Below are 13824 nucleotides of genomic sequence, written 5' to 3'. Positions count from 1 at the left end.
CACCATTTTCATGTAATTCACCCGATTTGCTTATCTTATATGTTTATATTATTAGTTTATATAGCCACTGTGTTCATCTGACTGGGAACAAATTTATGCAGATGTATAATATAGAAAATGGGACTGACCAACAAGTGATCTACTTTAATACTAAGTTGTCAAGATGCAGTATGACATGGTTTCCAGGACCGGGTTTAGATTAAGCCAGGATTAGCCCTTAGTTGTCATGGGCTTGCCAGATCTTTTGTATTTTACTCAGGTCTGAGTGTATCTGGCAAGACCATGACAGTACTATGTTCTGTGTGAGGGACATGTGGAGTGATATTATATGTGTGGCTTCCACATGTTCCCAGTGTCTTGTGGCTGTCATGGTCTTGCTTGACTTTGGTTATTATCCAGAGGGCAAGACCAGGGCAGCATTGTGTTTATGTGGGAATACGTGTTGTTTCACATCATGTATGTGTAACACGTGTTCCCAGTGTCTTGTCACTTTTACCCTACTCCCTTATGTAATCATGTCTTAAGTGATTAATTATGTTCACCTGTTCCCAATTGATGTTGTGTCTTTATAATGCCCTTTCGTTGTCTGTCGTGTGCGCGTTCATTGTCTACAGTTGTTGTAAGTCAGTGAGTTCATGTATTTCGTGTTTCTGACTTATACTTTGATTCCAGTGTTTTGTTACTGTGTTTCGTTCCCATCACTGTGTTTATTTATATTCTGTTTTACCCCCTCGTGGGTTTTTGTGTTTGTTACTTTAATAAACTCCCAATTATTTATATTTATCGTCTGCGTTTGGGTTCTCCCTCTTTTGTGCACAAGCCTGCCGTGACATTAGTCATATTAGGATGTTTATGTAGATTTTACAAACATACCTTATCACAGGTGTGCATCTTGAGACAAAACAATGGGACTGATGTTAAGAACTAAAACCACCGACAAATAAACAGTTGACTTACACTTTTTAAAAGGGAGAATTCAGATGTTTAAATATTAATATATTTAATGAAATGAAACAAACATATTTAATAAGCTATACTTTATTTATATTAATAGATTTTTTAAAAAGCTCTTTTAAAGAACTGTAAAATAAGGTGAAATGACTTAAAAAACATGATTTGCACTTTTGATACAGTTTTTCACAAAAACAAAGTTTTATAAAATGATAAACTTCACATATCACCCTTGGTTTTTCGCTGTGGTTGCATGACAACAGCAGGACTCGCCCCTGCACATTTAGGAACGATGAGTCAGGTCAGGGGAGGAGCCGAAACTTGACGCTGTTTCAAATGAGTTTTTAAAAGCACAGAAGCGATCACAAATTAATCAAATATTTTTTAGGGAGGCTGGGCAGAAGTTAAGGGGGGCTGAAGCCCCCTAAAAAGGGCCTACTGACGCCCCTGGATGTAAGATTGAGCAAATCTGTAACAGTGGTATCACTGTAAACTCTGATGTGTAGCAAAAAAGAATAAATAACTAAATCTAAACGGCATTTAAAGGATCTAGTTGGTCAAAAAAGTAAGCATGATGATTACATTTTCTCTTTCACAGTATAAAAGAGGAACAAAATCTGTTTGCTTTTTGCTGGTGGCACTTCTTTGGGATAGTGGTTTCGTCTTAACTATAAAAAGAGGTAATTTTTCATTTGTATTTTAATATGTTCATATTAATTAAAAAAGTGGTGATGGAACCAAACAGAAGCAAACAGTCATATGTGTAATTCTGTCTTTTAGGCAATACTGCAGCCCATGTGAATCTCGCAGCATTTCATCGTCTTCCTTACCGATGTAACGTGGATGGCTTTAATGATTGGTTCAAAGTGGACAAGTACTGCGTCAAATACTTCTGGAAACCTCTAAACTTCACTGACGCAGAGGTAATTTATTCTGCAAATAATTTGATAATCATTCATTTATTTATAACTTTAGTTTTTTATTACTTTATAACGCATCAGTTATTTTCTGTTTTCATACACAGTACAGCTGTAGAAGAACAGTTCCTGGTGGACATCTGGTGTCAGTGCACAATTTCAGGGCTAATAATGACTTGCTCTCCATTGTGAGAAAGATGAACCCAACAAACTTGCGCATCTGGCTCGGGGCATATGAATTATTTCAGGTAAAAATTGTATAAATGCGTTAAGGTTCAGAAGTGAGGAGAAAGAAAATATTTTCTGTGTCAAATTATTATCCCAGTTAATTCATTATACTGTGCATATACAGAATAATCTTTCTTTTACTCTTTCAGTCTGGTAAATTTCTTTGGACAGATGGTTCCTTCTGGGACTATGCTGTTTGGGTACCCGGCGAGCCCAGCAACATGTACTCCAACAGGGAAGAATGCGTGGAGATGAACTGGAACGGTAAGAGGTGAAGGCCAAAGAAATTCAGTGAATAAATGGTAGACTTATGGGTGAATCTCACGAAATCTAGATTTAGAAGGTGTCCAGCATCAGAATTTTTAAAAAGCCCTTGAAGCCATTTTTTGCACAAGATTAAGGTCTGAACTTACTATAACTATTATTTTTAGAGAATTTAAAAATTATTTCCTATAGAATTCTTTTTTTTTCAGATTATCATTATCAAAAATGATCATTACCGCAACATGATATTACATTAAATATATGCATTTACAAACTCATGTTTTGGTAATGAGAACTAAAAAGTTGTCTAGGTACTATGTCTATGACAAACAAAATTTTAACTTTTATCTGGAGAGAAAAAATATGAACTGCTTACCTTGTAGGCATCTTGAGTGTCACAGTCAATTATGTCCCTTCCAACAATTTTTTTTAATGTTAGTTCCTTGAGGGCTTAAACAATGATTTAAAATTGTTGCGAAGGATGAGCAAATTGGTCTTGGACAAATTTATATTCCTTATTATTGTCTCACATTTACAAATGATCACCAAATACCACATGTTTCTTTACTGTAAATGTTTATAGTATAACATGCACTGAAGCTTTTTATTTTTGTAGATTTTTTAATTATAAATATTTCCATGTCAAAGAAAATCCAGTCATGGACACGTTGCGGTAATGAAAATGTTCCCCTTAAATTTGGAAAAAACTACAAAACTGGTTTGTATGATGTCATTTGAAATCATGTACATGAAGAGATGTTTGTATGCTTCTTATTTTAATACTCTTACTTTGCATTTACTTTTTTTATCAAAATGTTTCATGACACCTCATAAGTCTAATTTCATGAGAATCACCCATATATGGAGTCGGATTAGTTTGTCTGTGAAATCCAAGCTAAAGTCTATAAGTCTCTAATTACGAGATTAGAAGCATCAAAGGTTGATTTCACTTTAATTTAAAAAAGAAGTCAGTCTATATTATTTATTTACTGTATGTATACAGTGTTGCCAGATAGAGTTGATGGTTTCCAGCCCAAAACTGTTCCAAAACCTGCCCAAACGCACAAAAAACCGCCCAAAATATTTAAATCAACATTTTGGTTTAGTTTTAACAGCATTTAGTTATTTTAACTTCCAAATTTAATGCACCATACTATAGCTAGCGACACCAGAACAGAACCACACACGAAAATGACATAACTTGTTCACAACAGCTACATTATGCCCCCTCGCCCACACGCACAATGCACTTTTACAGCGTATATTTAACTGGTTTAAGATTATTAAAATACCCAAATCGTTAATAACAATTTCAACAATGTCTGTTTTTATCTATTTATATTATTATTAATAATGTATTTTTACTCCTGATAAATAGGTGTGTGTGTGTGTGTGTGTGTGTGTGTGTGTGTGTGTGTGTGTGTGTGTGTGTGTGTGTGTGTGTGTGTGTGTGTGTGTGTGTGTGTGTGTGTGTGTGAGAGAGAGAGAGAGAGAGAGAGAGAGAGAGAGAGAGATCGTAAATAGGCTTACCTTATGCAGTAAATGCAGAACAATAATAGGCTGTTGGTTGGATGCTGAAGACCATATTAACATCTGAACTTTTCAGAACTATGTACAGTCTGGCTGAAGTTCATAGTGCCAGAATTGACTTGAAGACAGCCGAACATTTGGTTTTGTTCACCTGAAATGCTCCGATGATAATTCATCCACGGCTCAACCACGTGTAATTGATGTCCGTTTCTCACTCCGGCTGCAGCCTGCGGAGGTCGCATATGCAGGGTGCATCAAGCCTGGTTTATTTTAGTTAACTGACCATTACATTCGCAAGTTATAACCATATTACAACAATTTACTGTTAACTAAGTATAAAAGTCAACTTTATAATTGTTAATATTCTGAAACAAGACCGTTTTGATGACATAAATGCGACCTCCGGAGGCTGCAGCATTCGCATTGAGACACGGCTGATGTGTGACAAGCAACGTACACGTTGCAATCTGGAGTCTGTGTTGTAGAATTTGCAGTGCTATTTTACGATTTTAAAAGGCATTATCAATTGCTTCAGGCCCGGGTCACTCTCCCACTGCTATCTGTAACTTTTTATATATTTTCCCACTTGATTTCCCGCTGAGACTGAGAGAGCTGGCTGGCTGCTATCACTTGTGATTGGCTAAACGCGGACTCGTCATCGCCGTGGCGTCAACACAAACACATGCAGTGGGTGTGTGTTTAGTAACGTCTGATGAAATACATGCACACTTGGGTTTTTTGCTAAATAATTAGCCTATAAAATGCACGTTTCAAACCCGCCCAACTGATCCCAAACCAGCCCAATTTTTGCACACCCGCCCAAGCCATTTTTTACCCGCACAATCAAATTCAAAATCGCCCTGACAACACTGTACAGTATGTATATGTATATGTATATGTAAACTATGGGTCTCATTCAGTAAGCATGCACTAAACTTTCACATGTACGTAATATTCATGAACAAGGAAAAAATATATAAAATATATAACACAGATATATATTATAGGGTTATTTTCCTTGTTCATGATTATTGCGAACGCGTGATCTAAGTTGTTCTTAGGTTATTGCAAACATTTAGAAGAAATTTTAATATAAAAGTTTTGTTGATTCATTATCCGAATGCATATTTCACGAACAAATTTGTGTGTGCGCTTAGTAAATGAGACCCTGCAACATGATCTCACAAAGTTCCGTGGCATAGTCACGGAATTTTGTGCTCATTTTTCCGTGGCATTCTCACGGATCTCCGCATTTTTCCGTGGCCCTGCTACGGACTGTCTTTTTCCGTGGCATTCTCACGGATTGGTTACTCAACTGCTTTTTCCTATTTTTAAACCATTTTCGCTTCGGTTTAGGGTTAGATTTGGTGTTTGCATTATTATGTCACTTTAACCATTGGTTTATATTATTTTTTCTGATTTATTCTTTTATATTTTCTGAACTTTAAACAATTGTTGCCTGGCGTTGGGGTTGGAGTTGTGTTTGGGTAGGGATGTCATTTCATGTAAATCTAACCCTAAACCGAAGCGAAAATAGTAAGAAAATAGGACAAAACAATTGAGTAACCAATCCGTAGCAGGGGCCATGGAAAAATGCGGAGATCCGTGAGAATGCCACGGAAAAATGAGCACAAAATTCCGTGACTATGCCACGGAAATTCGTGAATTCGTGAGATCAGGTTGGACCCATTCACTAGCTGGGTTTTCATAATTGGCTCACAAATTAATACAAATGCATAAACAAATTGACATCACAATTTTATTTCATTCATGTTGATAAATGTTAGTTTTTAGGTACAAAAGGCTCAGTAATCTCTCTTTTCTCTCTTTCATTCTCTCTCACATTTTCAGTTATTGGCAAATGGAATGATCACGCTTGTAACAACAGAAAAGGCTACATATGTGCCTTCAAACGCAAGCGCATCATGGATGAATAGACTGAGATGATTTATCAACCCATAAAACATTCAGCGTAAATGTTTTCTCTTACTTATGTTCAAATCATACTTCAAAATCACAATCAAGACTTTTGCTATTGCAATCAAAATGCCTGTGTGATTTTCTTTTTTGTCTGATGTCGTATCACTGAGTATTAAAAATGTAATACTGTTGCTGTTTCTAGCCATGTTTGTAACACATTAGTGTTATGTTAGTCTAGTAGGCCTGTGTTAGAAGCAGGGGTGGACTGTGACTTATACAGTATATGGCCTGTGGGTCACATTGATCTAAAAGTGTAACCACACTGCACACTCACTGTGTGCTCATATGAAGGTCACAATGTGATGTCACATCACACTCACTGTACGGTGAACAAATGACACTTTTTCTTTTGAATAAATTCACAGACATTTCTAAAATTCTGTTTTCACTTTGTCATTATGGGGTACTGAGTGCAGATCGAGAAGAAAGATGAATTTAAAGATTGTACTGTAGTATCAGGGTGGCAACATAACACAATTTAATAAAGTGAAGAGGGTCTGAATACTTCTGAATGCAATTTATTTGTCTCCTATAGAAAGTAACAAGATAAAGACATCTTATGTGTGTGCTGTGTCTGCTATACCGCAAATGTAAGATTTCTTTTGGTGGTCTAATGTAATAACACTGCATACACAAGAGTTGCTGAATCTGCGGCCCATAAACTTATATTTACATACAAAAATGAAAAATTAGCCCAAATAAAGTATATAACTTACATCTTATTCTCATGCATACTCGTTGCTATCAGGCTTATGCCTTTTGTTTCATAAGCTACAGTTGCACTGGGGGAACTATCTTATTGTTGTGCAGAAAAAAATCATCTTTTACTTACAAAGAACAAACAACCAGACTTCTATATATTTATATATAGAATATTCTGCTTACAGTATATTCTGGTGCCTATTTTAAGACATTTGACAAGTTAGATGTGTGGTTTACAGAAAAATAATCAACACCTATGGAACATTTCTCAGCCAATCAGAATAAAGCATTCAACACCCCGTGGTATAAATAATTGTAAATGAGGACTGTAAATGTTACACACCCCATATCCAGGTGTGCATTATTATTAGGTTTTTTTTCAGGTGAAATGTCCAAAAACAGACTGAACTCACACTGGGCCGGGTTTCCCAAAAGCATCGTAAGGCTAAGTAGATCGTAAAAACAATCGTACGAATCATCTTAGAATTACGGGCCATTTCCCAAAATCTTTGTAGCTTAAGTAGCACTTGAAAATCATCGTAGATCTACGAGTGCTCTGAAGTAATCGTTCATTCATAAGTGCATCGTAAAACAACAGAGTTACAAGGTCACCTACAGGACAACCAGCAAATTGCACTCCTGCAATAACGATAATGTAATGTCTTAAATGTATATTTATATATCGGGTTTTTTTTTTGTTGTTGTTTATTTGTTTAAATTACTTTAATATAATATATTTAAAATTCAAAAGATAAATAAAATTTAAATGACTAAACTTAAATTAATATAGAAGGAAAACGTATTTTGTACAAGTTGGTAAAAGTTTTTTGTATTTTGGTAAAAGTTGGTAGCAAATTGATAAATGGTTCCTTCTGATTGCTGCTATAATTAATCGAAAAAGAGTTTTGAAGGGAAATGGAATCTAATTAAAGAAACCAAAAAATATTTACGGTACAATGCAATAATCCATAATAATAAATAAACATAGATAATAAACAACAAATAATAATAATAATCTAAACTATAATAGAAATGCAGAAGGCATTTCGGAGTGGGACAAGTCCTAACTAAATACGGAAAAGAATATTTCATTATGCACAAATTATTAAAACATTTAAAAAGTCATTGAACAATAATGAAAAATATTATAAAAAAATATTAGTGCACATCGGCTGAATGTAATTAGCCTAAACAAGCTTCTGCTACAAATTCGAGTCATTCTATTGGTGACATTTCAGCACTTGACAAAGGGATAGCGACTCGTAAGTAGCACTTAAAACCCAGCTGCGAGTGATCGTTTTACGTGCATCTTTGGGAAACGCACGAAAATGAACAACGAATGTTCGTTAAGTAGCTCGTAGAAGGCGCTCTTAAGTGCTAAGTTCAATCGTTATCGGGAAACCCAGCCCTGAAGTGTTCTCAGATCTACAATCATCAGTTTAATTCACTGTGGTTTACTGTTTTCATGCCTTCCCACTGATGGATCGTACCTTAGATCCTCGTGTGCAGAATGTTTTTTAATTTATTTCAAATCATTTATTTACATAATCATCATTAACATTTTATAATCATTAGTTATCCATATAATTTTTTGATTATTCAATATTATTTTTATTATTATCAATTTCATTATTATCATTTTTATCATTATGTTTATTCAATTATTCATTCATTACACTGAAAAAAAATTATTCATTTAATTTAATCAATTTTTTGAGGTAAGTGGTTGCAATCAATTTATTTAAGCTACATTTAAACAAAATAAAATTAGTAAAAAGTAAAATAAAATATAAAACTTTTGTTTATATGTAGCTTAAATTGATTGCAACCACTTACTTTAAAAAATTGATTAAATTCAATGAATCATTTTTTTTCAGTGTATATTTCCATATTTCATTGTTTATTCATTTATTTATCATGTTTCTATATTTTATAAATGTCTTATTAATTTCATGGTGGTTCAGTCTCACAAGCTTTCCTGTCTGTGTGTAAACAGAGATAGAGAATGTTTATGGAAGCTCAAGGTCTATGGGAAGTTGCTATTAAGCAATTTTGATATAAGTGCATGCTGAATTCATGCGGGTTAGACGAGGTTTGAACATTAAGACATGCGACTGAAACTGTATATCAATAAAAACTTATGTTCCAATGTTATCATCAAAACCTTTGTCTCGTGTCCTGCTTGTGTTCTCTAACTTTGATCGATCAACCTCTTCACTGACAGAAGCCTGACGGCGTCCGGTGCCGGATCATAAATATTTTATCTGGTGTGGAGACCTGATCTAACACCACCTCCATTGTAGATTAATACAAAGCTGAAATCAGAGACTATTAAAAGGATGAAGATTTACTGTCTGAAACTGAGAGACTTAAAAGTTAAAAGATGTTTAAGTTTGTGTTTCTGACTGAAATTACCCAATTCATTGAGGTTGATTTGAAAATATCAAAGAGGAGATGAAGTAACTGTTAGTTTATCTTCTAACACAGGCCAAACATTGCAAGAAACAGTAACGGTATTCAATCTTCAATACTCAGTGAAGAAAGAAATGCACACAGTCATTTTGATTGCAATAGTAAAAGTCTTTATTATGGCTTTGAAATATAATTTGAAGAAATATTTTTTATTTTTGTAAATTTTTTGTTGATGCAGAAAAGAAAAAAATAACGACAAATGATTTATTTGTTGATAAATCGTCTCAGTCTACTTATCCATGATGCCCTTGCGTTTGAAGGCACATATGTAGTTTTTTTTTAAGTTACAAGAGTCATCATTCCATTTGCCAGCACCTGAAAATGTAAGAGACAGTGAAAAAAAGAGAGGTTACCGATTACTTTGTTTTGTGCCAGTGGCGGCCAGTGACTTCTCTTCCAATGGACACACATTAAAATAATTGAAATGTCATTTGAACCTATGTGCATCATCCGTTGTATTAAAACACGTGCCCGCTGCACACTCATCAAAAGGGTTAATGATGAAGAAGACGCTCAAATGTGATGGACATACATGACGCGCTGGACACACATTTTGACATGACGAACCACACACACATGATGGGCTAAATACATGTTCACATCGCCCTCAAAAAAGTAGTCACCGGCTACCACTGTTTTGTGTCTAACATAAAAAATCTATCACTATGAAATGAAACATGAAGGAAATGAAATTGTGAAGTCAATTTGTTTATGCATTTGCATTTTCTGTAAATGTATTCATTTCTGACCCGGCTTGTGGAAACCCAGCTACATAAAATCCTCCTACATAAGTAAAGTGGAAATAAAACCTTGACTCACTACGACCATTTCAAAGATTAAAATAAAACCAAAATCAACCTTTGATGCTCCTAATCTCATAATTAGATTAGAATTGCACAGACAGAGTCACATTTACAAACTAATCTAGCTCCATATAAGTTAACCATTTTTTTCACTGAGTTTCTTCACCCTTCTTTACCTTTCCAGTTCATCTCCACACATTCTTCTCTTCTAGAGTAGATGTTGCTGGGCTCTCCGGGTGTCCAAGCATCATAGTCCCAAAAGGAACCATCCGTCCAAAGAAATTTACCAGACTGAAAGAGTGAAAGAAAGATATTATACTGTACACCACAATCCCCTAATGTTAGTTTTTAGTTCCCCTGTTTTTAGGTTTTATTTTTGGACCATAAAATAACATTAAATAATCTAAAAGTAACTCATACAGAATGTTCTCTAATGGTTATTTTTGTTTCTTTTCTTTTTGGAAAAATTAAATAATGTTACCATAATGTTACAGGGTGGTGATTTTTAAATAACCTAAAAATAACTTTTACAAAAAAAAATCGAATGATTTTTTTTAACCATAAAATAACATTATAAGAACGTTGCAGGGTGGTTGTTTTGGTGAAAACGAAGTGAAAACATAATTAAACCCATTATTCCTTTAGTGCGCACTTCGATATGTGCGCACTCCACTGCACGTACGCTTGCTTCTTTAAAAATTTTCGTTTTGTTTTACCTCAGAGACTAATAACTTTAACTGTATGTGTTATGCAAATTTGTCAATTGAGTTGAATATTTTCTTTATTATAATTAATTTGAAATTGCGAATATTTATTTCTACTCACTCCTCTGAACCTTAACACATATCTGAAATTTTTACCTGAAATAATTCATATCCCCCAAGCCACATGCGCAAGTTTTTTGGGTTCATCTTCGTCACAATGGAGTGCAAGTCATTATTAGCCCCGGCATCGTGCACTGACACCAGGTGTCCACCAGGGACTGTTCTTTTACAGCTGTCCTGTGAATGAAAACAGAAAATAACTGATGCATTATACAGTATTAAAAACTAGTTATTAATTAATTAATTAATTAATTAATTAATAAACTATTAATAAATGAATGATAATCAAATAATTTGCAGAATAAAAGTGTTACCTCTGCATCAGTGAAGTTTAGAGGTGTACTGAAGTATTTGACGCAGTACTTGTCCACTTTGAACCAATCATTAAAGCCATCCACATTACATTGGTTAGGTAGACGATGAAACACTGTGAGATTCACATGGGCTGCAGTATCCCCTAAATAACAGAATTACACCTATGAATGGCATCTGTTTCTAGGGTTCATACATCATATTAAAATACATAATAAAATACAAAATAATGAAAAGTTACCTCTTTTTATAGTTAAGACATAACCACTGTCCCAAAGAAGTGCCAGCAGCAAAAAGCAAAGAGATTTTGTTCCTCTTTTATACTGTGAAAGAGAAAATCATGCTTGTTTTTTGACCAACTATTCTTTGAGTGCTGTTCAGATAAATTGTGTACTGTTTTTATTTTTGTTTATTTTTCTGCCACACCACAGAGTTTGCAGTGATACCACTGTTACAAAGATATGAGGCCAAAGGTCAAATTCCAAGTATGGATTATCATACATTGGTCATTTCATAACTTTCACTTCACTTACACTGTATGTGACCCTGCCTGTGCAATCCCACCTAAAGTCATTTTGTATAATTTATTGTTTTATACTTAAAATCAAAATCATCCTAAATAATGTAAAAAACATTCTGTGAAAATACAACCTTGATATATTTAATATTGACTGAGCAAGACTATGACAAATACACATACTATGAGTCCAAATGGCTTCCTCCCTCCTCAGTGAGAAATAGTGAATCTCACTTCTGATTAGAATTCACCCTAATCTTTTATTACCCAATCTTACGGTAGTAAACCACAAGTAGTGAAAATTTTACCAGGTCATTGTGTTACATCAAAATAAGTCTAATTATTTGTTGGAGAATGACTTACCATTGCAACTCTTTCAGGTTTGTTTTTCTTTTCTCTTCCTTACTTTACCATTTGCCTCACCTTAGACCACCTATTTTATACAGTTTTATTTATTAACAACTCCTCCCTTTTCTCTGAATCAATCACACTGTCTTCAAAGCATATAGGTGTTTTTCTCACACAGGAAACTGTTTCACACAAACTATACATGTACAGCGCCAGAACAAACAATGATTTGCACTGCCATTATTTTATTCTAACTTTTATCACTATCTATTATGTATACCAGGGGTACCCAAACTCAGTCCTGGAGGGCCAGTGTCCTGCAGGGTTTAGCTCCAACCCTAAACACCTAAAGCAGCTAATTCAGGTCTTACTATGCATACTAGAAACTTTTAGGCAGATGTGCAAGTTGGAGTTAAACTCTTTAGGACACCGGCACTCCAGGGCCCAGTTTGGGTATCCCTGATGTATATATTCTTACATACATTCAGATACGTCAGAACTTAACACAAATAAAAATACTACGAATAACAAGAACAAGCTACGATAGTGCATGCTGGTAAGCAGAAGCTTCTGCTTTGGTCACGTGACGTTCGACATATACCCTATTGATGTCGCTCTGGCGCGAATTGCGATCACACCGCATATTCTGAGCCCGAATTCAAGAGCCCTTCAGACATAATGTTTAGAATGAGAAGAATCCCAGATGTGGTCCCTTTCTTACGAAGGCCCCTTTGTTTGGCCGGGTAACCAGCTCTTGCAAGAGTCCTGATTGTGCCAAACCTCTTCCATCTAAGAATTATGGAGGCCACTGTGGAACGTTCAGTGCAGCAGATATTTTTGTACCTTGCAACAGTCCTGTCTTTGAGCTCTGCCGGCAGTTCCTTTGACCTCACAGCTTGGTATTTGCTCTTTTATGCATTGCCAACTGTGAGGTCTTTTATAGAAAGGTGTCAAAAAAAATTACCAAAAGCGGAATGAAAAGAAAGATGCATGTATATCAGGGTTGCAACAAACAAAATTGCATAAAGGGGGTTTGAATACTTTCTGAATGCACAAGTATGTGTCTAATATAGAAATTAACAAGTTAAAGATATCTAACGTGTGTGCTGTGTCTGCTATACCGCAAAGACTAAATGTACGCTTTATGTTCGTAGTCTATAGTTAAACACTGCTAACACAAGAGTTGCTGAATCTAATGTGACCCATAAACTTAAGGTTATTTGTCATTTTGCATAAATGTTGTATACAGTGCATGCAGACATGCAAGAAATTGAGTATTTAGCCCAAACTCACACTTATTCTCACGTAATCTGCTATGCTATCAGGCTTATGCATTTTGTTACATAAGATACAGTTGCACTGGGTGGGCAACCTTTTTACTTACAAAAATCAAACAACCGGACTTCTATATCACACTAGGTTTAGATTAGGGATGTACCGATCCGATCACGTGATCGGAAATCGGCCCCGATCACGTGGTTTCAGACTCGATCGGAATCGGACGTTACCTCCCGATCAGGACTCGGATACATATGCAGGGTTTAAATCCATTAAGGTCTCGCTCTGCTCCGCGCCAGTGTTCGCGCTGCGCTGGTGCGTGTGAACTGATGAGAAGAGAATAGGCTTGTTCGACTTCATGCAGCGCCACAAGAACCAGCAGCCGGTGACGTCAAAGTTCCGCGAGAGCGATTTAAAAGCAAACTCCTCCGTATGATTTCGCGGATCACTCTCGCGGTAGTTTGACGTCACCCGGCTGTCGATTGTTGCGGCGCCGCATAAAGTCGAACAAGCCTATTGACGTGCTTTCATTCATAGGCTTCACACTCGTGCGTGCAAGGAACCCACGACAAAACCGGGTTTTTACTGCTCATTTAAACGACGCGTTGATCGTTTTTGTCATCATGTGCTCAGACGCAGCTCCGCGTCTCAGAACCTCAAGAACGCGCATTCGCACAGGATACTGTAGAGATGAGAGA

The 13824-nt window shown here is 35.6% G+C and overlaps 3 protein-coding genes across 3 annotated transcripts in view; 2 read left to right on the top strand and 1 right to left on the bottom strand.

Annotated features, from left to right (window-relative positions):
• LOC129444304 (uncharacterized) overlaps nucleotides 1–10104 on the top strand; it is a 75087-nt gene extending 64983 nt beyond the window's left edge. Inside the window, exon 7 of the mRNA XM_055204909.2 lies at nucleotides 10032–10104. The gene's annotated coding sequence lies outside the window, so the exon portion shown is untranslated. The remainder of the gene's footprint in view (nucleotides 1–10031) is intronic.
• LOC141353328 (lectin-like) lies at nucleotides 1377–6707 on the top strand. Its single transcript, XM_073859838.1, has 5 exons — nucleotides 1377–1631; nucleotides 1732–1874; nucleotides 1976–2116; nucleotides 2246–2360; nucleotides 5742–6707. Exons 1-5 carry the CDS (start codon nucleotides 1523–1525, stop codon nucleotides 5825–5827), a joined length of 594 nt encoding a protein of 197 aa, XP_073715939.1. The 5' UTR covers nucleotides 1377–1522; the 3' UTR covers nucleotides 5828–6707.
• Nucleotides 9146–11921, bottom strand: LOC141360819 (lectin-like). The gene is made up of 6 exons (XM_073862447.1): nucleotides 11864–11921; nucleotides 11225–11306; nucleotides 10986–11128; nucleotides 10708–10848; nucleotides 10024–10138; nucleotides 9146–9359 (listed from the first exon to the last, which is right to left on the bottom strand). The coding sequence occupies exons 1-6, from the start codon at nucleotides 11864–11866 to the stop codon at nucleotides 9274–9276; spliced, it is 570 nt and encodes a 189-aa protein (XP_073718548.1). The 5' UTR covers nucleotides 11867–11921; the 3' UTR covers nucleotides 9146–9273.
• Nucleotides 11922–13824: the final 1903 nt, after the last annotated feature.

The sequence above is a fragment of the Misgurnus anguillicaudatus genome, chromosome 3 (genome assembly GCF_027580225.2).
Source record: "Misgurnus anguillicaudatus chromosome 3, ASM2758022v2, whole genome shotgun sequence".
NCBI classification, from domain to species: domain Eukaryota; kingdom Metazoa; phylum Chordata; class Actinopteri; order Cypriniformes; family Cobitidae; genus Misgurnus; species Misgurnus anguillicaudatus.
The sequence above is the reverse complement of the archived record's forward strand: the minus strand, read 5'-3'. Positions and strand labels throughout refer to the sequence as shown.

Coding starts and splice junctions, on each gene's coding strand:
- LOC141360819 (XM_073862447.1), bottom strand. Junction 10,849..10,985: donor TAAACTTCACTGATGCAGAG/GTAACACTTTTA, acceptor TTTCATTCACAG/GACAGCTGTAAAAGAACAGT. Junction 10,139..10,707: donor GGGGATATGAATTATTTCAG/GTAAAAATTTCA, acceptor TCACTCTTTCAG/TCTGGTAAATTTCTTTGGAC.
- LOC141353328 (XM_073859838.1), top strand. CDS start 1,523: ATGATGATTACATTTTCTCTTTCACAGTATAAAAGAGGAACAAAATCT. Junction 2,117..2,245: donor GGGCATATGAATTATTTCAG/GTAAAAATTGTA, acceptor TTACTCTTTCAG/TCTGGTAAATTTCTTTGGAC. Junction 2,361..5,741: donor CGTGGAGATGAACTGGAACG/GTAAGAGGTGAA, acceptor TCACATTTTCAG/TTATTGGCAAATGGAATGAT.